Raw genomic sequence first — 26,645 nt, forward strand, 5'->3', positions numbered from 1 at the left:
AAATAAAATAATTGATCAATTTATGATATTAAAAACACTGAATTGGTCTTGATTTCATTGATATTATTGTCATCAACATGTTCTAAAGTCCTTAAGAAAAAAAAAACAATATTAAAGATAAATACCCCCAAAAATTACAAATATAACACTCGAGTGCCCTGCGATTGGCTGGCCTCCAATTTGAGATGTCCCCTGCCTGGAGCCCATAGTTGGCTGGACTAGGCTCCAGCACCCCCCACGATCCCTGTGGGCATAAGCGGCTCAGAAAATGAATGCATTTTTTCTTGCTTTTTGCAATCGATTCAGTACTTGGGCGTCCTAATTAAAACCCGACAAACAGGAATTGTTGTTAAAAAGTTGATGATCCTGTTTAGCCTATTTATTCGGCTTGGTTTTAGATGCAAGCAGATTGAGACTGAAGTTCGGCTCGTGTGTGCGTATTAACAGGTGCGAATGACGAAACGAGCCGACCCCAGTGAGCTGAAGGCAGCTTTTCTTAAGGTAAGAGATTCACCATAGAATTGCATTTGGTTATGTTGCATACTTTATGGTAACATGATTGATAAGGTTTCCCTTTTTTTTATTTGGAAGTTTTACCGAACATTCGAAAAATTACCACCCATTGCCTCACCAATGTATACAAAACTCACTCTTAACTCAAATTTGGATTCTTGATACAAGGAGAGTGAAGACTTCTAAGATAAGTGTTGTGTTAGACCTGGCTACACAAGTCAATATAAATAAAACATCATAATTGCATTGTATGGCTGCTTAGGTAGAGCCTTAGTACACCTTCATAGACATCGGCATGTGTTGCATAATTATTCATTAAAACGATAAACTGCCTAAAAATCATCTAATGATATGGATTTGACCTCACTTGGTGTCTGCCAGACAACATATATAAATATCCTTGTGTTGTTTTTTAACTTAGGAACATAACACATTAAGCAAAGGTGTGGTCTGGCCTCCGCCTTCAAGTTTAACACCCGTGTGTGAGTTAATCTGACACAGATTTTGGAGTGTGAACGTCCTGAAAGAGGACTGGCTGTGTAATTTGTGATAGACTTTCAGGTGCAAGAGTTAATTACTGCCAGCTCGTTCTGACTGACGGTATAATTTGATTAAGAATGACTCGAGACCTACTGTGAGGCTGAATAGAAACACAATAATAATGTGATGTCGAAGAGAAAAGGCAGCACAGCAATAAATTGCTGGAAATGAATATTTTCACTTCAATTTATTGCAGTGCAATAGCAATAAAAACACTTAGCATGAAACGCTCTACCCTCACTGTTTCTGTTTATCATAAGCCCTTTCTGGGTTTTTTTTTGTTGGGCTCAGCGCTGCGATCATGTCATGGGGTGAAATCCAACCCTGACTCTAAAATGGACTGCAAATCTGACAGGGTTTGAGGTCTTACATTTAGAACAGTGCAGTGATAGCTGGTGGGTATTTTTCCTTCAGTGTGTTGAAAGGCAACAAGGCCACAAGACTTATAGGACAGTGAATGTTTGAGCGCTTTTTGGTCCCAATGTGAGTCTGTGCTGGATTGCACAAAGATATGTAAAGGCATAATAGGAAAGATTTTTGACAAGTCCAGCTTCTGCTTTTTAAAATGCTTGTCATCTTTCACTGGAAAGGAAGAATCTTCTATTCCAAAGTACTATTTAATTTTGTCTCACTCATCCAGTTATGGTATAGTAAGGACAAATGAAAAAGTGAGTTTCCTCCAGCTACTTCATTTGAAATAGCTGTAGGGGGGAATATATGTTTAGCACTTCGGTGTAAATGTATCAAGGCTAATTTGGACTTGTTTGTGCAAGACATTACATCATCCTCATAACAACATTAAGTGCAGTGTTCTGTACTTTGCACTATTTGTCTTGAAAGATCAACTAAAATTAACAATTTAATGGTAATTACCATTTATGTCCCTTGCCCTCACCTCTTTGTCTAAACTAGTAAGCACTAGAGCTACTTAGTTATTTCAGGCCATTATGACATGTATTCTGTAAATTTGAAAACGGATAAAAGGTGGACATTCATCATTTGTCACCCCTTTTTTTCACAGTATGCCAGCGTTGTGGTAGATGGAGAGCATTGCATGACCCCCAAAGACTTTGTCCAGAGGTTTTTGGGTCTGCAAACACAGCCACAACATAACCCCAAGACTGTGGGCTTGATAGCGGGTGTGGCTGACACCACCAAAGACGGGTGAGGGATGTTTTGAAATCATGAGCGAAAGCAAAATTGATTGTGGAGTGCTTTGCTGGATAGAAATTCATGAACTTTGTCGCAACAGGTTGATCTCATTCCAGGAATTTTTGGCCTTTGAGACAGTTCTGTGCGCCCCAGATGCCCTGTTCATAGTTGCCTTTCAGCTATTCGACAAGACTGGCACAGGAACCGTTTCATTTGGTATGTATTTAGTGGGATGACTGGTTTGGTGCAGCATTGGCGCCATGGGTACATCATACCTGTTTCTAGTACTATGTACTACTAACTGTCATTTGCAATTTTCTTTGGAGCTTTTCTCGTCATCTTGAAAGCATTTAACACTTTCAGAGAATGTACGGGACATTTTTAGCCAGACTACAGTCCATCATCACATTCCCTTCAAGTGGGACTGCGAGTTCATCAGACTCCACTTTGGCCATGACAGAAGCAAGGAGCTCAGCTACACAGAGTTCACCCAATTTCTGCAGGTACATTTGCCAAAATTGTGAATACTCAGAGAACACCAGAGGAAATGAACATTATATTGTTAATGCTAAAGCACAACTTGAAATGTTTATCAACAAGTGGTCCCCCATTTTCAAGCTTGACTTTTTGTCCAAAAAAAAAAAAGAAAATCAGGTTATTACATGGGCTCTCTACCCCCTCCTAGTGGATATTTCACAAAACCCAAACGTTTTGACTGTGTTGTGATGATGCATCCTCTCTTGGCGTTTCTCAAAGTAATCATCAGACATTGGGAGAGGAATTATTGAACCACAATCCACTGATTAGCTTATAAGAAGCAGTGCTAAGAGGAAGTAACAGCTGGATATTGCGGTGACGTTGCTCTGTGATGCTCTGGTTACATGAGCTTTGACAAACTCAAGTTGGACCGGGGTCAGCCTTACTCCCGCATCCCATTCTGATTGCACGCTTGTCATGTCGTATCATTTCACACACAGCCACACGCTGGCTGGCAGGCCGGCATGGCGGCACGCACACACCTGCCAGTCGGCTCAGTGAGCGCTCCGCTCTACGTCCTGGGATCAGGCTTCTCGGGACATGGTTTCCATTAGTCTCCTGAGAGACACCATGATTACCAAAGCCAGTGTCTCTCTCTGCCACATCAGATGACTTTCCTATCTGTCCAACGATGACATTATTACTTTTTCCTCCTTCAAGGTTCCATTTCACAGTTCACCTATCGTGTGGTGCTCGTCATCATTGGAACTCTCTCTCTCTCATCGCCTTTTGTCAGCCTGACCCGTTTTGCTCTCTCCTGTCTGTAGGAGCTGCAACTGGAGCACGCCCGCCAGGCTTTTGCCCAAAAAGACAAAGGGAAAAGTGGCACCATCACGGCCTTGGAGTTCAGCGACATCATGGTTACCATCAGGCGCCATGCAGTGACTCCATTTGTGGAGGAGAATCTAGTTTCTGTGAGTTGGAGATAAATGTTCTATAACTGGTTGTTTTTTTGTTCTTAGACTCAGATTCAGATGACTAGCTGGAAAGTCAAAAAGTCCCCAGTCCTTCTTATGAGGACTAAATGAAATATAAAGCTTTGTTTTCATCAAGCAGTACAATTATGTTACTCACTTTGAATACAAAACACAAGCTTTGGGTATCACACAAGTGAATACACAACATTACAGCGATTCCAGAAAATCAGGCATCGCCAGGATTGTACAGACTTGCTTTCTTGTCATTTCATCATATGCCAGCAAGAAGAAGACTATGCTTGCATCTTTGGCTAAACATAGTGTTTTATATGCTGATAGGTGGTTGAAAAGGAGTGTCTTATTTTGGTGCCCTGTCCGTGAGTGGCACTCCGCTGCCGAACATTAGGTTTCAAGAAGGCGGGTTTCTTGCGCGGATGTTCTTATTTTCCTCAAAAGAGTTCTAATACTGACACAGTGGTGCTAAGTATTGGTCAGCAGTTACCAATTGCACCCCCCAACCCCTCAAAATAAAAGATCAAGTGCAGCTTTTTGCTATATTTCGTCCTTTTTCCAGGCTGCTGGAGGAAGTACCTGCCACAAAGTGAGCTTCTCCTACTTCAATGCCTTTAACGCCCTCTTGAACAACATGGAGATGATCCGCAAGATTTACAGCACCCTCACCAGCACATTTAAGGACACGCCGGTCACCAAAGGTAACCCCGACCCGACTCGCCCACTTCTCCACTGACTGACACCATAATATTTTGCGTGGATTTTTGCTTTGTAGCTGTGTGATCATGTTTAAGAGTCTTGACAAAATGGTGTGAGTGACCACACAGCAAACATTTTCTGTAGCGGTAAATTGCTAAGGTAAATGAAAAGGTTTAACCTGGTAATCAGAGCACTTCCCCTACATGTAGATCTGTGTAACTGATAGTCGTGCTGTCAGCCACCATCTCCATCCTCAATGTTTCCTGTTCCTATAGCCCAATCCCATCCCCTCCCCCATTGTAGTATTTGCAAATATAAGTTCAGGTGAAGTCAGCATGGCTTTAAATAGCTTTCACATTTCAGTTGGAGAAAAGCTTGAAGTAGATGGATTGAGTGATCATGAAAAAGTAACAAACTAATTTTAAAGTACTGTCGGTGTATTTTAACATTAATTTAAAGATGGACAATTTTGTAGAAGGGTATGCCTACCATGTACCTTATTTTAACATGTAGTATTTGCGAATTCTAACCAGTAAATGAACACAAATGGTCAAGTAATATTTTGGAAATGAAACAATCATATGCATACCCCCTTTTTTTCTTTTGATCAATATAGAGGAGTTTGCCCATGCTGCCAATCAGTTTGGTCAAATTACACCAATGGAGATCAAGATTCTCTACCAACTTGCCCACGATCACTCAGGGTAGGTTTTACAGTGTTGTTGTTTTATGCCAATTTCTTATTCTGGATGATGTGTGACACTTGAAAACATTTTATTTGTTGTTATCTTTCTACAATCTCAGAGTGAGGCAAATGGTATTTCTTTAAAACATTTTCACATTTTGATAGATAAGGGCGTACTTTTTTTTTTTGTCCTAATTTCCCGGCCTCAACTGTTATTTTCTGTTTAGGCGGCTCAACCTAAGTGACATCGAGAGGATAGCCCCGTTGGAAGAAGAAGACATGCCTTACCATGTTGCTGAGGCACGGATACAGGTAGCCTGATTGACACCTCACATCACATTCTGCCGCCTTTTATCTGAGCTTCTCTTGGAGGACCTCTGCCAGAGGAGAAAAAAAAAAGCCTAAAGAGGGTGACCCGTAAGTGAATTAGCAGAGTGCCCGCATTTTTTTTCTCCCTTGTGAAGTGCATTACTTAAACTCCCAGATGAAAGTAGAGCAATTACATTTATAGAAGAGGAATGGATTGTTGCACCTCTCCATGAAAAGCTCTCCTCTCACACACATGATAAAAGGCAGGTATTTTAGAGGCATTTAGCAATGTCTGCTAATGGCATGAAGGGCTTGAGGGAGGGGAGATGCTCAAGGTGGCTAAGAGAACAACAATCTTGCCTTCACAGGATAACATGCTTCCGTACTGGGCTGCGGTCAAAGCTACCAAGTCAGTGTTGCTCTCGGGACGTCCGGAATTGAATTCCTCCCATCTCTGGGCCTGCCTTAAGCGGAAGTATGCTAATCGTCCAAAACCTTTGATCAAGTCATGAATCTTGATAGCAAGCAACTCAGCATCTGGCAGCAGGGACGGAGGGAGGCGGAGTGGGGGGATGCATGCTCACGTCTGGGAGAAGTTTTCACTTGGACACATATGCGGGGTCTCACACATTTGCAGATATTTATCTGAAACATGGAAAAGGCTTGTGGGGCTAATCTGTTCCCTTGCACTGCTGTGAAAATAAAGAGGCCCTCCGTTGCATGTCAAACATAGATGTAGTCATGCAAGCAGATAAGATGGAAATCATGCTTCAGCTTCTAGACACGTGTAGCTTCTGGGGAACCCTCAGGGGTCATTTGGTCAATGACTAACTCCAAAGGGCATTGTTCTACCGACTGTTAAGTTTCTTTCCATCCGTACTGTATCTAGTTCTGTGACACAGAACCAGCCTGCCGTGTTTTTTCTAAAATCCTGTGTTTTCCCCCCAACCACGTGACCTCTCATTTTGTCCCGCACAGGACGCTCATGAATCGTCCCAGCCTGTCTGGCTCCAGGTTGCGGAGTCTGCTTACAGATTCGCCCTGGGCTCAATTGCCGGAGGTGAGTGACATGTCTGCCGCCGAGCGGGGCAATGTTAGACGGCCAGATGGATGGGCCCGAGATTGCGGGGCCGACCATTGTGCCGTGGGTGGGATGAGGCGGCCGCATTGAGCCGCTGTGCAACCGACAGCTCCAGGCTGTCATCGGCGCCGGAGCTTTGGAATGACACAAATCTTCTGTAACTATTCTCTTGGAATCTAATTACTTTGTAGAAAGGAACAAGGAACCTGGATGTAAAATATCTAGTTTAATTGGGAAAGTTGGCAGCGAATTAAATTTGGGAGTTATAATTCTAGTTAGGTATTTTTTGTCCTGTGATTCTACATTGTTTTTTTGTATAATATTGATGGTTACTGAAATTGCAGCCTGGTGCTGTTATACGTGGAGTTATGTTCACGCAGGTCCAATTCCCATCAACGAACTAAGAAGTGCGTCTTTTAGCCACGGGTGCGACATGTGTGTTTCCTATCGATCTGGTCAAGACTCGCATGCAGAACCAGCGGTCGACGGGCTCATTGGTTGGAGAGCTTATGTACAAGAACAGCTTCGACTGTGCCAAGAAGGTCCTGCGCTATGAGGGCATCTTTGGCTTCTACCGAGGTAATCCGCCGGCCTATTATGGTTATTATGGGGAAAATTATTAGGGAACAAAACGCACCAAACAAATTGTCGTCTGGGAATGCACCAGAAAGTGTCAGGGCGCTAATGTCGGCGGTGCGTTTTGCTAATTGATACCAGAAGCCTTTTGGCCTCCCATTGGTGAAGAAAAGGTAGCACGCAGTGCTTGCCTTTTTATTATATGTAGCAGCAACACATGATCAGGATTGGACCGGACGGCGGTAATGGCACAAACACTCACATTAGGGCAATTCACCTGCAAGGGTGAAGACCGCCACCTACTGATTCTTCCATCAACGCAACTTTTTGTCCCTCCTCCTTGCTTGATGATTGAGGCAGTCTGTTATTCTGGCATCATCACAGAAGCAGTCACTCAGCAGCTCCTGCAGAAGCAGAGTCGGATTGATGAATTATGCTACATAAAACACCTTCAAACAACACAATATTTTGACCGCACAATTATTTGAATGTTCGGCATTGGCATTGATTGGTAATTGATAATCTCTTAACACATTTGATGAAGAAAAAAAATGACTAAACTATTTGACATCTCTATATTGGAGGACTTAAAAGCAAAGAAAACTAAGTTTTGATTAAGTGCATCTCACCGGAAGGAATCTTTAACATAAAAGAAAAAGAGAATTGAATAAATGTCAATAAAAGTCAATATTTACAGGTATTTTAGAGAATTTATGCAATTTTGTTTGAGATTGTTCAACATTTTTTATTATACAGGAAGAAAATAAAGAACCTGTTTTCATAACACAGGAACCTGTGTTCAAAAGCTCTCCTAATGATAACTAGGATTATTATTTTTCAGGTCTTGTCCCGCAGCTCATTGGCGTGGCCCCAGAGAAAGCCATCAAACTCATGGCAAGTCATTCCTTCCTGCAGCTTTCGATTGAGCCCAAAAGCTACAGTCAAGAAGTAGCTTTGGAGATGAAAAAGATGCATGGTAGCAGGCCTACTTGGCAATCAAGAACACAGCTCCGAGCACAAGATAATGTTGATGCTTGGCTATCAAGAGCGGAATTGGTTCTCATCTGCTATTTTTTTCCCCTTTTTGTCTACCACCCTACACCCACCCATCCTCTCAGATGAACGATTTAGTCCGGGACAAGTTCACCACACAAGATGGTTCCATCCCTCTGGCTGCTGAAATTTTAGCTGGTGGATGTGTAAGCACAACTCTTTTATTTTTTCAGTCCACAGCGGAGCTATATTAGATTAGTATTCTTGGCTGCAAAACTGTTTAGTTTGGCTACTGTTTTTTTTCTATATGCAAAATTGAAATATTGAGGTTTAACGTGTGAGATTAATGCTAATCACTGACTTTTTTGTTTTTTATGGGGGCAAAATTAGTCTCTCAAATTACACAGATTGACCGAGACAAGATACACTTCAGAGCAACAGGAAAGAAAATGATTAAAATCAGTATGGACATTATATATATAAATATATGGTATACCCATAATGTATCACTGACTGGGACGCACTTTGTTCCAGAAGCATTTCGCAATCCACACTCAGAAGTTTAGCCAAATCAATATGGATTAAATCCAAAATTCTGGGCCCCAGTAATGAGAATCGCTTCATGTTGTATTGCAAATCTATTGTGATGTCAGAGAGGATATGCAAGCGGTGCATTTCTTGCCATCCAGCGGATGGACGGACGACGGTTCTGAAGAGAACCAGGCCGGTTGCGGAGACGAGCCCCGCAGGTTGTTCGTGGGGTCGCAACCCCTGTCAGGGTGTAATTGGAGGAGAGGCCCTGCGGGGTCCCGGCCGAGCCGGTTTTTGCTCATTTGTGATTGGGTTTGACAGCATCGCGCATACCCAAAGCCCGCCAACACACCCGGTGAGGCCAGAGATATATTTCTTGTACAAACCCTGCATGGGATACATCCCATCTGGGGACTCGTGCCATTCATTTAGAAGGCTCGGTGGGATTTTATCACACCCTGTGGGGCTGTTTTGCTATGAAATGTTGCCAAACCATAGCTGGCATTAGAAGCAAAAAAGATAAAGGCCAAGGGGGGTGAGCGCATCCATCTTCAGAGAAGCGGATGCTCCCCTCCTTCTCGTCCTCCAATTTTAAAAAATGACTAAATGCGCCTGAGCTTTTTTTAGATCCTAGCTCGGATGTTTACAGATAAGACCCCTGCCCTAAATGTCACCAGCGGCCATCCTGAGGCCTGATTAGCTTTACGGGGAGGGGGTGATAAATGTGCCTGAGTCACAGGGCGCCGTGCCTCAGGCCGGTCCGTTCGGGGGTAATTCGGCGCTCTCCCCCCTGGGAACCAGGGTGAATTTGGGAAGTGTGCGGGGCAAGGCCGGGCAGGCTCGTTGGCCCTCGCCATAGGAGGTGCCTCGGGGGTGGGGAACGAGAGGGCAGAGGGCCTGTGCCAGGGTCACAGCCTCTGGAGCCTCCCGAGCGTGGGCCGGGGCCGCTCCTCGCCCGACGTCTGCTCCGACCTGACCCCTGTCGTTCCTCTATCAATGCCTGCTTTTTTTCTCTGCTCCTCTCAAGGCTGACGCCAAACAGCGTGAAACTGTAGCGTGGATGAAAAGTGGCTTTTGTCTCGTCATCATTTAGGAAATCCCATTAGGGGGAAACGCTTACACATCATTACCGTCGTCACACGTCATGGTGGGAATTTGTTATTTTCCAACATTAAATCACCTTTTCACCCTGTTACAGGCTGGAGGCTCCCAGGTTATTTTCACCAATCCTCTGGAGATTGTGAAGATCCGCCTGCAGGTGGCCGGGGAAATCACCACGGGGCCCAGGGTCAACGCCCTCAACGTTGTACGACACTTGGGCTTCTTTGGCCTCTACAAGGTGGGTCAGGCTACCTGTCACACAAGGGCGGAGAATGTCATAAAAGACATGAAGCCATTTTCTTTTTTTTTCTCTTGATTTTGTTCGATTTTGTCTCAAATAATTCAATCTACTCGGAAATGGCTTGTTTTAGTATTCCGTTTGTCGCTTATTTAATATTTTAAGGTTGGAACTTCAAATGTCCTTCAAATCTGAACTGACCCTAACATGCGCAGTATGTTCCATTTCATCAAATGAGTACATTTCCTGCTTGAAGCTTCTCTTCAGGAATCAGGAACAATCAGAATTTCAAATTTAAACGCCACTTGCACTTACGCAACTTTGCAATTTTCCCCAACAGTGTTGAACATGTAAAAAAAAAAGCAATACTGCAAGTAGTGAGGGCGGATGCCTCACTACTTACTGGTTTTCCACATTTTTGTGGCTTTTCCCTAGTTGGCCACGTACGCCGTCGTACTTTAATGACGAGCAGATAGCGTGCGGTTCAGTAACAAGGCACGCTCGGAAAAAGTTGAGAAAAGCTGACTTCCTCTCGGCATAAGCTGCAACACAGCCAACAGAGCGTGATGGATATCTTGGCCTTGAGGAGCTTTGGCTCCATCAACATTAAAGTGGCCTTTAAGTGAAATAAGACAGCACAGCGACCACTCTGTTGGAGAGACAACTCCCTGATTTTGCCTACTTGCATGAATCTATTCCAAATGATCATGTTGTGTTCTAGGGAGCTAAAGCCTGCTTCCTGAGGGACATCCCCTTCTCCTCCATTTACTTCTCCGTTTACGCACACACCAAGGAGAAGCTTGCATATGAGAATGGGAAAGTGGGGCCTCTTCAGCTGCTCACTGCTGGAGCGCTGGCGGGTAAGAAAATCAGGGAGACACAAAATACAAATGCAATTCTTGTATCATATCATGATATTGTAGTATAAGTGTATGGGTGAGAGTATAGTATCCAGCCCACCTACTGTTGTGCGTGGAGTCCTTGAACACGTCATCACTTGACTGGCATTCGGTCAATTGTTCTCCTAAAGGCATCCCGGCAGCCTATCTGGTGACCCCCGCCGATGTCATCAAGACCAGACTGCAGGTGGCGGCCAGAGCAGGCCAAACGACGTATAGCGGAGTCATCGACTGTTTTAGGAAGATTCTCAAGGAGGAAGGCTTCAGGGCCTTCTGGAAGGGAGCCGGAGGTGGGCTGCATTTATTTCATTTTTGCATACATTTGAGCTGGAAAGGGGGACGTTTCACCTCTCAACATTTTTATTTTCATTATTATTATTTTTTTTTAGCAAATTTACGGTATTTATCCATTGCATTTATAAATATTCAATGCCTTATTTTATGAGCATAAATAAACTCGCCGCCTGTTTCTGTCCATCTTTCAGCTCGAGTCTTCCGATCATCACCACAGTTTGGCGTGACCTTATTAACCTACGAATTGCTGCAGAGATGGTTGAACATCGACTTTGGCACACAGTAAATACTCCATATACGCCGTTGCACTTTTTACTTGCCGAATAACCTTGCCTCTCACCGTACTCCCTGTTACAGTCATCCGTCAGGATCCCAGCCCACCCCTGCTAACAAATCAAAGGACTTTCCTGACACCAGGCCCGACCACGTGGGCGGATACCGTCTGTCGGCCGCCACATTTATGGGCGTGGAGAGAAAGTTCGGCCTTCAATTTCCGAAGTTTGAAGGGGCCGTCGGCAATGCTTCAAAACTAAGCCGCTACAAATAATTGGCTTCCACCAAGCATGTGACTCCTTGATTCAAATGCTGCATATACTGTCTTTTTTAATGTTCACTCAACAAAGCTCGCACAATTTGTACATACCGAACTTATAATAAGAGGAACATTATGACACTAGAATTTTTACTGCATTTAACTGCATGCTAAAAAGCTTGGGTAAAGGTGCTACACGAGTCTGCTATGTACAGATGTTTTCTAATTGTTTAATTTGAGCAGGGGCAATAATTTTGAATGTATTTATTTTCTAGGAATAATCCGTTTTAAACTTTCTTTTGTGTGAAATATATTTTCATGACCTACTAGCTACACACTGACTATTTACTGTAGAATGAAACCTCACTGAAAATCATCATTTTTCATTGAATAACTTACCTATTGACTGGGAACAACAGTATTGTTTTGCTGCTTGGTGTCAGGGAAGAATTGAAGTGAGCTAAGGAGTTCCAAGCATTCAAACAGCAGCGAAGGAAACAAAATAATCCACAGTGAATCCAATGTTTTTTTTGTTGTAACATTTCCTAAATAGAAAAACACAACGTTCACTCAATAAATTATCAACTTACTTTATAGATCTTTGAATCACTGAGTGTTTACAGCATAGATGATTTTATGCATGGATGACATTCCAGTCTAAAGAGCTGCAAGGAAACATGACATCGGACAATATGGAACACTGGAATTTTCCGTGCAAAGTTTAAGAGAAGATCATGAGCTGCAGGAATGACATTTTTACATTCGAAATATGCAGAGGAATAATACAAGGAACATGGAGAAAGTATTTGGCTCCAAGAACTCAAGTAAGGCGGATATCGACATGCAAAAAGTAAACATGAAGGACTTGAATTGAATATTTAAGGCATCTGGTAGAAAGAAAAAAAATAAAACTGTTTGGTGTGGCTCTGATATTAGACCCAAAAAGACGAGGTGGAAACAATCAGCTAGCTCGTCTTTAAGAGGGGAACCTTCAAGCCGTCATGGGAGCGGGTTTTGCACAAACGAGCCCCCCCGATGATCCGTGAACACACCTGGATCCAGTGCGGCGTCATCACGCGGCCAACCGCTGAGCTGCCAGCTCCTCGGCGTCATCTCGGTTCTCGTTGATCTCAGCCAGCGTGCGGACAAAGCGGCTCCACTCGTCATTGCGCGGAACGCCAATTTGCTGAGGGGGAGAGCAAGACGGCATAAAGTGAACTCCGCCATGATTTTAACTGCAGCATCCAAGAAAAGTTAGGATAACTCACCTCTCCAATGTCGTACACTAAAACCCGTCCGTCTAAGTCTCCCACCGCGATTTCCCTTCCAGAAGGAGTCCATCGAATCCTATTGAGAGCTGGGTTTCCTTCCACGGTCACGCTAGCTGTCGGCACCTGACAGGAATCGAGTGAAAAACTAAATACGTCGCTTCTAAGTCACTCATACCTGAAGGCATTTGCTATATTCAAGTATAAACTTCCAATAGGCCCAATGTCTCTTGTGTCAGTGGTAATATAGCACCTCTGTGTCATTGTTGAGGTTCCACAGGTCCAGGTGACCCACGCCATCCACGCAAGCGAACAAAGCCGGGTGAGTCGGCGACCACATGACGTCGTAAACATAGTCCGAGTTGTCCTCAAACGAGTAAAGCGGCTTGTTACTCTGCAAGCAAATAAAGAGTGGGTTATTATTGCACTGTATAATTATTATTGGTTTTTGTATCTTATTTGATAGGCAAATGAAGTAAATGGTAAAGACTGTGTTGACTTTCATTTCAGTGAGTGGTTGCATCCTACCTTGGTGCTCCACAGTTTCACAGTCCAGTCAAAAGAAGAAGTCACAAAGAGGTGCGAGAAGTCCAGTGGCCCGGCAGCTGTGTGACAGTGGATGCCTGTGATGGGCCCGTGGTGGCCATCGAACATCTCACAAATGCCTACTTTGCTGTGGAGCAGCAGATAGATTCAAATATTAGAAACGTGATGGAAAAAAAAACAGACTGACCGATTGAAATCCTCCCTTAAGGTTGCAATGTGTTGTTCGCCAGGAAAACAGAATTCCCCCATTATGTAATTGATAAAAAAATGTAATATCTTCATATGAAATGAGTCTAACGAGTTAGGACAAATTCACTGAATATTGTAGTATTTCAGGGGTCTGAATGTAGTAAAGACTATTATACTTAAATCCAAAGTGTCAATACTAACTCCTCTCCACTGCATATTGCAGAACTGCGATCCAACTGAAGCTCAGATAATTAACCAAGTGGTAAATACTCAGCATGAGTGATGCTTATGCATTATTAAACTGCAATGACAGTATCATTCTATTGTAAATGAGGTGGAAAATGATTGGGCCAATTACCGAGGGGAATATATGAGCGGCTATCGCCGCTCGGCGCTCTCCCGGCACACTGCAGAATATTTCATTATTTGGTCCCTGGCTAATACGCATCTCAGCAGGGGTTTAGACCTAAGCCGCATTTTCACACTGCTTTTTTTATGGAGATGAGCGGAGCTGTTTAATGACAACTACGTTGGAAGAGCTGCAGGTTAAATTCCAGCTGGGACGGCTGTAAAAGAAGCTTCTCAGTGTTTAAAGGGGGAAAAACTGAATCACCTCCTCTTCGTGTGTGTACCCTGTTAATGTCAAACAAGCTTTATGTTGCCAACTGACAGCCAGAGAAGAAAAACATGGCTACTTGGCAGGAGTAAAAACTTGAAACTGGAGGAGAATGGACTATTGGGATTTTGATGTTGCGCAGTGATGTTTTTTTTTTACTCTCGGAGTGTTCCATTTTTGGACGGACTCACCTTCCATGACGACACGACATGTAGACAGAGCCATCCTCGCTGCCCACCACAAAATTGTTGACGTCTCCCAGTGGGAACGACATGGAGGTGACGGCTGCGGTTTTGGACTGCTTAAACACAAGCTCCATGCTGTCCTATAGGTGGGACAGGCTTTTGTCAACACAAGATCAGCAAAAAATACCCTTAAAAAAGCATTTAAAATGCTATTTGTTTTCATAGTCTATATTCATCTGACGCATTAAAAAAATATATCACGCCTAACAATGTGTGGGCAAGTTGATTTAAGTCAGAATGTGAAAAAATAAATAAACTAAATGAGAAAATGCTTAAAATTGAAGTAAAAGATTTTGGTCAAACAGTTTAGAGAGGATGAACTGACTGGATGTGTGTAATTTACTTGACCATGTGTATTGCGGATGTCAAAACGGATTTAATGTGCGTGTGTTCAAGTTTGAATAGTTTAAATAACATTTGCAGAAAATTACACCTTTCAAATATAACATGTGGTTCTTCAGCTATTCTTACATTTTTTGACTTTGACTCAAGATAACATTTCGCATCTGGATTTGACTTCACGGAACATATTTGTTAACCAATGGTATGTATCAAAGTCCAACCTGAATCCAATCGTTTAATGCTACGACGTAAACATTTATCAGGTCACACTAATTGGAGTATGTGTATAGTTTACAGTACTAGTACAACGTATGCATCACAATTCTGAGTAAAAATAACACAGTTACTTCAGTTTTGCCTTTTCTAAGTATCTGAATTCCCATTGTCATAAAAGAAAAAAAAATGAAATGCTGTCAAAGTCATGCTTCTGCTTGATGTTTCTCTTCACAAGAATAAAACCAACCAATGTTGTGGGACGGCTGAGGTGCAGAAGTTAAAGTGGGCTGTCCATTGACTATAGTGTGAGCTGTTCTGGGCAAAACACCAAACCATACATTGCTCCTGGTGGCCCTTAATAGCTCCTTGCATGGCACAGCCGTCCATTGGTCTTTGAAAGTGTGTGTGAATGTCAACTTTCCATGCAAAAGCAATTCGTGACGGCTGTCTGCAAAGGCGCTATATAAGTCAAGTTTGCTTGCTTCAACTGCTGATTACTAAGACATTTACACTAAATGGTGAAATAAAATAATATTTTTGGGGTTCTTAAATAATCATTCAACTCTATACCTGCGGCTGTGAGAGCATATCCAGACTCCAGGTGCACATCTTGCCGTCATTGGAGATGCTGATCAAGTTGTTGGCGTTCTGGGTGCCAACCACGTTAACACAGTATACTGGGTGCTGCACAGAGCGTGACGGCAAGACTTAAAACAAATACTCCTGTGATGAGGCAATACGTCATTCTTAGTTTTAACGCTTACCGTGTGTGCGGCTGCCGACAAGGGTGTCCTTTGCACAGGAGTCCTCTTATTGCTTCTGTTGTCCCACAGAACAATCTGGCCCGAGTATGTGCCCCCAACCACAACATTTGGGTGGAACTTGGTGAAGGCAGTGGACATTACAGCAGACTGTCAAAGTGAGGAGGAATATATGTATAATATATATACACACATGTATACATATGTATTATATATACACACATACATACAAATGTATATATACACACATACATAGGTATATATATACACATATATACATATGTATATATACACACACATATACATACGTATATATATCCATACATATATACATATGTATATATATACACACATATATACATATGAATATATATACACACACATATACATATCTATGTGTGTATCAGGTTTCTATTGATTGATTTTAAGCTCTCAACACCTTCCTCAAGCAGGACGTGTGATTTAATCGTGCTCTTTGAGCGTACAAGTCAAATGGTATAAATACGAGCTTTCCTGCACAAGAAAAATCACATGTTGGCATGAAACTCCATTTCAAAAAGACTTTGAGGCATCAAGATATTTGTGTTCACACTTCTGTGCAGTTGCATTCATCTTAGCCTGCGACCACATCCGCTTTGCAGGCAAGCAAACATATGTTTCTGCTCAAGCCTCCATACAGGAGTAGCCCCAAGGCAGGCAGCATAATAAGGTTGGACAGCTTCAGGAGCGTTGTTGCAGTTCTCTCCCACGTGCTCGTTATAACATTGCGCCCCTTGTTTGGATGCCTATGACAAACCGCAACCACCCCACGCACTCTTAAACGTTGCACAATTCTCAAATTGCATCCAAGGCCTGCGCCATAGGCGCTTTTCCGGTGCCCAAAGAGCACGTGTGTGAGCATAGATGTGGTGGAGGTGGATGCTGACATACTGAACTCACACTGTGGATTAAGACATGAGGTGGAGGGGGCAGGGTGGTTGTCATGACTACACTCTTGTCGTGTAGCAAGCCCAACGTGTGGATGAGGGGGAGGGAAGCGATTAAAGTGCTTTCAGTACCTGACAGTGGAAGACATACTCTGGCGTGTTCTTCTTGTACTTCATGTTCCACACTAAGGCAACGCCGTCGGGCTCGTGAGGAGCGTCCATGTTGTTGTTGTAAGAAGCGACCAGAAGTTCAGGGTACTAATGAAAGCATACAGATAGGAGAGGTTAAAAAGGTGAAGCAGACTCAGTGTGCTTCTTTCAAAACAGAGGAATTACTTCTTTTTTTCCCCAAGTGTGGGGTGATGTAAATAAAGCGTTAATATTTAGTTACCTAAAAATAATTTGTGAAATGTTGTTTTGATACACAATTAGGACATGGATTTCCCATTGGGCAGGTAAATACATTGAACAAAAAGCTAACATTTAATCAGTGTCACAAGCCATTGAAGAATCATGCATGAAATAACTCTGGATGCCAAAGGAAACAAATCATTACGGTCTCTGACTAAGTGACAATTTGGGAGGGACATTAAACTCATTCCTGTGGGACTTGTGGCTCAAAGTACAAAATGCTGTCAAGCCCAAGCTATGTAATCATAAAGCATAATGGCCTAGTAAAGTTAAGTTGTTTCCAAAGCCAATTACTAGCTTTCTTCAAAATACATTACTCCTACAATTTTTTATGGAAAGGACAGAAATTTTAGACATTGCTTAAACACTTGAGAATTAGAATATACTCAGTTTTAGTCGGGATGAGTTTAGTATGGAATAACTTGATAACTTTGATTAACAATGAACATCAACATAGACTGTGACCAAGGTCAACATGTCCAAAATAATTTGTTTAAGTTGCAAAGGGTACCTGCGGTGACCAATCCAGGCAAGTGACAACACGATGTTTGGACCAGCGTTCATCCATGAATTGTCTATTGAGTGAAAGTTTTGTTGCACCCTGGATTTCACTGCGAATGAAAGAGAACAACACAAAAGCCCATTAAATCCTTCTTAACGAGAAATGTGTACAAATGCGTGTGATGAAATGATTACCCTTCCTTCTCCTCCAGGTCACGACCACTGTAGTCAAAAAACAGGTCAACGTGCTCTGACAGAGCCCGCTCGATGATGCGAGTGCTGTGGTCGAAAAAGTCCACAAACTCCTCCGAGTGCAAAATCTGGAGTTTCTCTTCTTCAGTCAGCTCGTGAAGGGTTGCTGTGTACGTGAACAAGGTTTGACTAATCAAGATTTTTCGTCTAACTCATGAATTTATTGATATATTGGCTGAATTCTTTTTGTCTTGAGAAATTATTAATTATATGTCTGTCAACACTGATTAGACTAGGAATTTTATGAGCAAGAAAATAGTTTCTCAACCCTACACATTCCCATCTTGTAAATATCTTGTGAACACTTCATTGTTAATAACACTCGTTTAGTAGCACAGATTGTGGTTGATGTGTCAATCAACTATGCATTTATAATAACTTTAGGTACCTTCTTCCTCCTCTTTGAGGTCTGGCTTCTCAGTCTGAACCTCAACTACGGGCTGGGGTACAGGAACTTCTTCCTCTTCCTCATCTGGGGATCAGAAAGAAAATATTAAGCCACATTTCTATAAACTATATTTAGTTAAAGGCCTGCACAACACTTTTTGATCGTGTTCACCCCAACGTTAATTATCTTGCTTTATAAAGTGAAAGGACAAAAAAGGCTACATTTTCTTAAAGTATGCAAAATTCCCATGGTGAGACATATTTAAGTGCCAGTACTGTTTCAGGCCCTTACATGCTTATATATATCAGATTGTTCTGGTTATTGTTTACACTTTGGCTACCAAAGGAAAGGAGCGAAGAAAAAAAAAGTCAACATGCTGAACAGGTCAAGAAACAATAACAATTTAAGTATACTTTCCTAGTTACTTTTGACCTGTATCAAGTGTACCAGCATTGATGTGCTGCCGTCCCCACCAAGTTGTGCTTCTAAGCAGTGACATTTTAGGGGTTTTAAGCTAAGAAATGCGCTATTTACATGCTTTTTATAACCGCATTTTACATGAAGGTCTTTGTACTAGATGTTGTCTATTAAGCTGTAACAAATATTCTTTTATACATTCAAAATAATTACATACAAACACTTTGGTGCCTGAAAAGAACAAACGGAGGCACCTGTTTTCACCTGTCTTCCACATCCCCTATTCTGTTCTTTCAATATAAGCTTCTCCCACGATTATGTCCACTGCAAAGGACTTTTGTATCAGATTATGCAAGTGTGCCTCGCATTTGTTCGGTTTGTCGACCACGATGTCGCCTTTTCAAAGAGATGCTGTCTCAAAAGCAGCGAGGTTGTCATTTGTGTTAAATGGACAGAGCGCAGCGGGTGTCTTGTTGTCACAGTGAGCCCTGTTTTTCCCAGCTGTTAATGAGACTCAAGCCATTCAAAGGCCAGTCTAGTTGTCAGTGTAGCTGTTTGCTCAGGGTCCCAGAGGCTGCTTGGCCCCTTCTGAAGGCAACGGGGCAACGGGGCAGAGGGGGCCGAGCAGGTGCCCGGCTCCGTCGCTCGCATTGGTCCGGGCAGATGACGGCATGGTGCAAAGGCAGATGGCCACGTCGGGATTGTCTCGTGCTCTTCAGAAGTGGCAAGGGGATGGGCACAGAGGTTTTCCACACGGCTGCTCCGAGACAAGCATTCCCCTCCCCTGAAGGGCAAGCCTGTGTAATTACCATCCTAGCAGGAGGTCCTGAAACTTCTATTCAAGCTCAGATAATGTACAACAAACTACAGGCAAGACCAGCTGGCAAACTGCACATTGCTTGTACCTCAAAGCGGGTGGAAGGTTCTTTCAAATTGCATCTCGTAGAGAGACAGTATACGGACCATGTTTCGAAATAATTTTAAAAATAGCCCAAAAAATAGGAGGCGGGGGTTTAAGGCTGATACAGGCAAGCATTTATCTTGGTCTTATGGCTTATGTGGCACAACAGCACTGCAGGTCAAAATTTCCTACCCACTGAGATAATCTAAATGATAATGTCATCTGTCACTTTGCTCGTCAAGTGATTTATCCTCTTTTCAAATGGGACAAGAGCTTCAGGGAAAGAGCGTTATTGGGCGCACTGATGAGTTTACTGGTTTGAAGACGCGTGCCATTTCAGTGCTCGGCCATATGCTTTGCAACCAACAGGGGAAGGTTAAAATCTTTTCTTTCAAGGGCCTCAATCAGGCTTAAAGGAAAACAGTAATCACTGTCTTTCAGCCGGACCCGGCCGCACACGTCTGCCTTTCCCTGGCGAGGCAGCCCGAGCAATCAACCTGCCAGGCATTAGGGAGCGGATAGACAATCTGAAAATAAAGGGTATAATGCACCTGCCATCCAAAATGGCCATTTTGAGAAAAGCTAGTGATCCTGGTGACCCCGCTGGGGATGTGCCGAGGGGGGTGGGGGGTACTATAGAGCGCGGCAAAGGTGGGTGGCGAAGGAAAGCGGGAGGAGGGGGTTACATTTAACAGAATTCACTCGGATCATCGATGTCCTATATCCCGACACCTTCTCTAAAAGAGCCTATTATGGTTTTCGCACCACTTAAGAAATAAAAGCTTTTTTGGGGAGCAAGTGCAAAAGGTGGGTTTTGTACAACATATTAAGCACAGCTAGCCATGTATGAGAATACAACTAAATGACCTTTGCTCTGAGCTGCAGGTGTCTTCCTCTTTTGCAGAGTTACGTGGCACAAAAGTCTGGAAGCATTACATGCAGACCACTTTGCAAAAGAAAAAAACACAGGCTTTTACTTGCCTACCTTTGCCATCCAGGCTAATCACTAAAGCCCACAGTGGGGAAGATTGTTTCTTGTTTCCAGAAATAAGAGGCTTTGAACACCACTTTCTTACGTTAGACAAATCTGCGATTAATTCTTGTAAATGGCACGTCTCAAATTTACGGATCACAGTGAGCCAGTGCAAATTTCAGAAAAACAGACAATTGGTAGAATAATGACAGTTGTATAAAAATACCTTTTATCGTAATTTGAAGCATCATTGAGTCAAATGGCAAAATGTTTTTACTGATGCCAGTGAAATAGACTACAAGATATCATTGCAGCGATTAATGACTTCCAAGTACAAAAAAATGGATAAATCATCATTAAAACCATGAAGCAAAAACAAGAAAATAGTAAGCTTTCTTGTTTAGAAAAAAGGTATTTTGAAAGTTAAAAGAAACTCCGGTCCAACATTGATTGATTATGTCCTAAGACCAAGACAACTGAAAAAAGGCTTATACGGAAAATGTTAATGAATGAAAAAGTAATAATGTGCAGTGAGGGTGCACCACTGATTGGTAAATTATAACCATACAGCAAAGTGAGTGCGTATTCGCATCTCTTCATACAATAGGTATTTAATCATTAAGTACATAAAAGCCAACTAAACTCTCAAGTGGCACTTTAGATGAGAAGGCCACTAAAGGCTTTTGTGATTTGAAGTTGTGACCTTGCTCAGTGATTACAACAAGCCTATCCCATTAAAAACGGGATTTGCTCAACTGACAAGCCTTTTGGAGCACTTGCACCAGTCTAAGCAACCCACAACATCAGCCCATTACCATACCACACCCTCTAGCAATACATCTAAATCTGTAATTACCAGCTCTTGTTAGAGACTGCATCCTGATTCTGCCTATCACTAAACATGAATGCACACCAGGAACGACATAAAAGAATAATTCATCAAATCCAACGTAATAATGAGTGAATTTCATATAATCGAATGAAATGAAACTACTTTCATTTAAAAAAATGACTACCTTCCCAAATCCTTCCAACGACAGGGTAATTTCCAAGAATAATTTCATGTCATGACAGTCTTCAGATGAGTAGTCCATGTTTGGTCATTTTTCCAATTTCAGTTAGTTCTCTTGTCAAAAACATTGACCAAAAATCGCATTTTTCCAAAACATTTGATTTAAGAGTTGTGCTTTTCTGATCGGAAAACTACTTTTCTTTTTTAACGATCAACATTCAGGATCAAATAATCGCCCACCCATAGTCTCAAGACATATTTTTAACAGTAGCTAGATTATGTGTCACACCACAATCTGTGACACTTCCTCAAAGATGCCGTGCACTAAGGCAGTTTGCGATTCACATCTGCAGGGGCCATCCGTTAGTGTGCCACCGCCCGCTGACCTTGAAAGTGGCGCTTTGTCGTGTCCCCTCCTTTTGACAACATGATAAATCACTCAATCAGAAAACATGCCTGACGCTACACTGCACATGGAAATGCACAGAGGGGAGTGTGTGCGACAAGCGAGGTGGATGCAGGCCTCATAAGCGATGGTGTGAAAATGCACAGTGTCACTGAATGCGTGTTGTTATATGGGGCGAAGGGACCAGACAGGGAAGCTTGGGATTTGATGAAATGATTACATAGTTGTGTTGAGGCAAAAAAGGTTTTGTGCTGAACAGCCGGATGAGCCCATCGTTTGTTTAACAGAATTTCACAAGGCTTTTAAATAGACCACAGAGTAAAAAGGAACGCCAATCGTTTCGAATCAATTTCCATCTTTTTTTCTACTCTTGACCTATCGGCTGCAGAAAACGTGCAATACTGCTTAAAATCCTAAGGAGGCTTTTAACGATGCTGAAAAGGATGTGTTCAATGATGCAAGTGAATGAACCGGTTGGCAAAAATGACAGCATTGCACTATGATTAATTTAGAAGACCTGTAGATAGCTTGAACATCTCGTCAGAGGAACAGGGGGGCTGGGGAGTAATATCTAGAAACTCAAATGAGGATGCCCTTCACTATCTGCCTTGTTAAGGAATAGTCAACTAAAAATATAATAGCATGTGTGAACAAATAGACAGTAGAAAAATCTAAAATCTCTGTACAGAAAGTACTATTTTAAATACAATTTTTATAGATAGTTCAGTTTGTCCTGATTATATTCATCCCTTTTTTTCCAACATCCCAATACTAATTCACAATCACTTAAGGAACATACTTATGCACTCATTTGTTAGTGTTTTTTTATAGGTTTTTTTTTCAAAAATGAGTAGCTTGTGGAATAAAATGATATGTATTATTTTGAGAATTCCTCAAACATTATGTTCCAAGAAGCACATTTGCAATAAGATGGGGGTGGTTGGGTCACCTTAAGGGTAATTACAGATAACTTGAAGATGGATAGTATTGGGATTTGTAGTTATTTATAGTCTTATTTTTTATAACTGATGCTCCGGTAATCTTTTTTTTGCATTGCCCCCCATATTTCAAGTTGTTCACAATTTGAGTGCATTCACGTATTACCTTCTTTTTGCTGTGTCACAACAGGGGTCTGGGTCTCTTTTGTATATGACACAGTCTCGCGTGGAGGGAAATCCACCTGTGTGACTTTGGCCATCGCCAGCTTTGAAGATCCCCGCCTGAAAGCAGAACACCATTCAAACACAACATAAACCAGAACAGCAGGGGGAAAAAAACCCTCACCTCCTCAAATGGAATGGTACCGTTTGCACATTAGCTTTAAGCCAAATGTAAAAAGGATCAAGTCTCACGTATGTACATGCACAACTTAATTTGAGCCACGAAAAGTATGCAATCATGCCGTAGATTGAGAGAAGGGAAAAATGACCAGGAAAGGAGAGAAGAGAGTGTCCAGTACCCCAGCTCAAAATCAGAGTGAAGTTGTAGAGTGGACGGATCAGAGTCCCAGTGTAGAGTCCTGGTTAGTGTCACAGCAACGACGAAGCATTAGTGAAAGACACAAACCAGGAGAGCAAATACAGCATCATGTTGCGCAACTTGCACATTATCAAGAGTATTGGATGCATGCTGATTGTTTTTGTTTTTGTTTTTTTAAGACAAGAAAAACATTTGAAGTTTCAAGTATAAAATTATAATCATACAAGAGGAAAGTGTAAATATGAAATTGTATTGAGGAAAAAGTCTGTTCTCCATTCCGGTTCAATTAAGAACCCTGTAGTACTTTCTCAGTAGCTGATAACAATTTACCATTCTACATATAAATGATTATTAGATATGTATTCATTATACACACCCGTTAGGGGGGTGTCTCCAAAAAATAAAAGCACAAACTAACAAGAGAGTTTGCAAATGTGTTCAACCAGGATTGTGTCACACAAAAAGAGAAGAGAGTTGTGTAGACAGGCAGAAGGCCCAAGTGGAGCGCCGAGCCCAGCCCACCCCAGCCTCAGGTAGAAAACATGACCTCCATGTGTGTAGGAAATGGCCTTGCCGGAGAGGGAAGTGAGTCAACGTGTGTCTGGGGGGGTATGAGGGGAACTGCTCTCTAAGCCTGATGGGACATTGGGGGAGCTTGAATTTCAGCCTAGGGAAGGAGCTCTAATTAGGGGTTAAGAAGTCCCCCAGGCATCACAACAGCCTGCTGTTTTATTGTTAAATCAGGATCACGCTAAATCAACGGCACATAAATCAAATAAACAAGCACTGGGCTGGAGTAAACTTTTCAACTATTACTGTAATTCACTACTACTGCAGGGCAGAGTTGTGTTCTTTTATTACAGAATTTGGGCCCATATGCATGCACATGTGTGATTATAATAAAGTTATCCAATGGCTTGTACCTTGATCCCACGGCTCCATCCGAGTCTTGACTCCCGGTCTCGCTTAAGGTCTCAGCCGATTTTGCAGTTGGAGACATGGGAGGGGGCACTACGGATATAAAAAAAATCCAGATAAAACATTTACATTGAAATTTCATGAGACTTTTTGCAACAGAAAAGTCAAAATGCATTGGTTCTGCCATTCCAAAAATGTTGTCTTAAAACCCAGTGAACATCTTGACAGAAATGGCCCTCTTGAGCAGAAAGTGTAATAATTTGCATCGAATGTTCTTAAAAAATAAATACTCCAGCAACTTGAAGTAGTCACAAATAAGACTTCAATCTGTATTTCGTTAAATAGATCTTTTCTGCCTCCTGCTGGTTGCAAAGTGAACCAGTTTTTAATTTAAAAAAAAACAATCACACAAGACCTCAGCAGAACTGCAGAAAAACTTCATTTCAATTCTATTTCTGAAAATTATTTAATGAGTGTTAAGGAGGGGGAATAATTAGAGGTGACACTGGAAATACAAAGTATCATAAGAATAAGTAATGAATTTCTGCATGTACTAATTAGCCCTAAATTTCACATTGAAACAGTAAACAGAGGAAATCATTATCACACTATTGAATTATTTCCTCAGTATATACTGGTCTACAGTATGTATTTATGCATGATTCTTGTTCCATTGTAATGCTGTGATGAGTTTTTATCAGTTTGATGATGATGATGACGAGTGAGCTATTAGTTTGAACTTAAAATATTGCATGCACTAAGAACTGTAAGAACTGAATAAATTGGCCACAGGTTGACACTTACCACCAGAAACATCTGAGGCTATGCCAAAACTTTGCAACAGGGCATCAGCTTCACTCCGCTTCTTCTCCAAGTCAGACTCTTCATGCTGAACGGCGGTAGTGTCCTTCAGTGTTTCTGCCTTCATAATCAGACAATAGGATAACGATTAATTAAAAAACAGATCAGAAAATAAAGTAAGAATTACAAAGTTTTGTTGTACATGTAATGGAATTTCCTCAAAATAGACATTCTTATTGTCATACTATTCATGTGTTTATCGAATCTTTGAAATACACTTGTGTGTACACCATACCTCCTTCTTTTTACGTTCTTCCTCCTTTCTTTTCTTTTCCTCTCTGATTTGAGCCAAGCGTTGCTTCTTCCTTTCTAGCTCTGCTTTGAGTTCACTTTTTTCAGACATGATGCCACAGCTGGGAAACAAACAAAATGAGATTTATTCATAGCAATGCTCACCAAAACAAAGAGGGAATTAATCAGATGTGACACTGGAAATTACCACACTTATTTGGGCAGCGTCAAACAATTATGTATTGCTATTTGAACACTGGTGCAATCTGAATAAAATTAGGTTTAATTATTGAGTATGTTTTTTGGCAGGGATCTACAGCTACATTAGATATTTTGCTTGAAAATATTTGAATGATAGAATGCATACTAGTGGCCAAACTCCAGAAGTACAATTTTAGACATGTATCAGCTGATGCCTAGAAAATATATGTTTAAGAAAGATCAGCATTTGAAAAACATTTGTTCATGAACATTGAAATATTCCAAGACATCCCTCAATCATATAAAAATAATAATATACAAGGAAACAGAAGTTTGACAGCCTGATTTCAATTCAGCTTCCTCTTCATTTGACCACAGTGAAGCCATTGTTTTGCTAGTGAACATGATAAAAAACATAGAATGTATGAATAAGCTCAGATCTATGTGTTTGCAAATGAAGCATACAATATGTTAAATAGCCTAAACATTTATTTATTGCGAGATGTCGCACGATTTGATCGATAAAGCAATTAGCTACACCAGATAGCATAGCATTACACAGTGTCATGTGCTCGCAGTCAAAGATCAGCGACTAAACAAAGCGCCTACCCTGCGTAAACTAGGTTAAAGAACATGCATTTCACATACGTGTGCTATTCCAGGTAAAGGCGAGACTCATGAAAGAAATCAAACCTTCAACTCAGTTTCAGGCCGGGGGTGTCTTTAGAAAAAGTCAAAACAAACGAGCGTACAGCGTCCAGTCAAGTACGGCTCCCGAGGAAGCACAAAATATGCGCCACGCGCTCCATTTCTTTTATAATAACAAACACACAAAAAAGTTTACATTCGATCCTAACCAATACCTAACACCAATATTCATAACGAGAATGTAAAATATTGCTGATCGTTTTATAGAATATAAAAAGGTTTGCTATTCCCATTGATCTTGTACCAAGTACTGTACATATGACTACTG

At 41.8% G+C, this 26,645-nt stretch overlaps 2 protein-coding genes across 5 annotated transcripts; one reads left to right on the forward strand and one right to left on the reverse strand.

Annotated features, from left to right (window-relative positions):
• Positions 1–349: 349 nt before the first annotated feature.
• On the forward strand, positions 350–12,203 carry LOC144203893 (electrogenic aspartate/glutamate antiporter SLC25A12, mitochondrial-like). The gene is made up of 17 exons (XM_077727480.1): positions 350–501; positions 2,075–2,217; positions 2,306–2,421; positions 2,569–2,708; positions 3,510–3,656; positions 4,234–4,372; positions 4,987–5,074; positions 5,283–5,367; positions 6,343–6,424; positions 6,866–7,024; positions 7,863–7,915; positions 8,140–8,220; positions 9,744–9,884; positions 10,606–10,744; positions 10,915–11,073; positions 11,269–11,359; positions 11,435–12,203. Exons 1-17 carry the CDS (start codon positions 454–456, stop codon positions 11,622–11,624), a joined length of 2,001 nt encoding a protein of 666 aa, XP_077583606.1. The 5' UTR covers positions 350–453; the 3' UTR covers positions 11,625–12,203.
• Positions 12,184–26,586, reverse strand: LOC144203895 (dynein, cytoplasmic 1, intermediate chain 2a-like). 4 transcript variants are annotated; one of them, XM_077727482.1, is made up of 17 exons: positions 26,318–26,586; positions 25,473–25,590; positions 25,181–25,298; positions 24,382–24,469; positions 23,409–23,498; positions 23,084–23,199; positions 18,271–18,354; positions 17,826–17,988; positions 17,641–17,740; positions 16,851–16,976; positions 15,796–15,942; positions 15,602–15,715; positions 14,420–14,553; positions 13,406–13,550; positions 13,131–13,271; positions 12,878–13,003; positions 12,184–12,795 (listed from the first exon to the last, which is right to left on the reverse strand). In XM_077727482.1, the coding sequence occupies exons 2-17, from the start codon at positions 25,578–25,580 to the stop codon at positions 12,682–12,684; spliced, it is 1,914 nt and encodes a 637-aa protein (XP_077583608.1). In that variant the 5' UTR covers positions 25,581–25,590; positions 26,318–26,586; the 3' UTR covers positions 12,184–12,681. The 4 variants fall into 4 exon arrangements, with proteins under 4 accessions (XP_077583608.1, XP_077583607.1, XP_077583609.1 ...); XM_077727481.1 differs by having other exon boundaries at positions 26,363–26,584; XM_077727483.1 differs by having other exon boundaries at positions 23,439–23,498; positions 26,363–26,579.
• Positions 26,587–26,645: the final 59 nt, after the last annotated feature.

Source organism: Stigmatopora nigra, chromosome 11 (genome assembly GCF_051989575.1).
Source record: "Stigmatopora nigra isolate UIUO_SnigA chromosome 11, RoL_Snig_1.1, whole genome shotgun sequence".
Lineage (NCBI taxonomy): Eukaryota > Metazoa > Chordata > Actinopteri > Syngnathiformes > Syngnathidae > Stigmatopora > Stigmatopora nigra.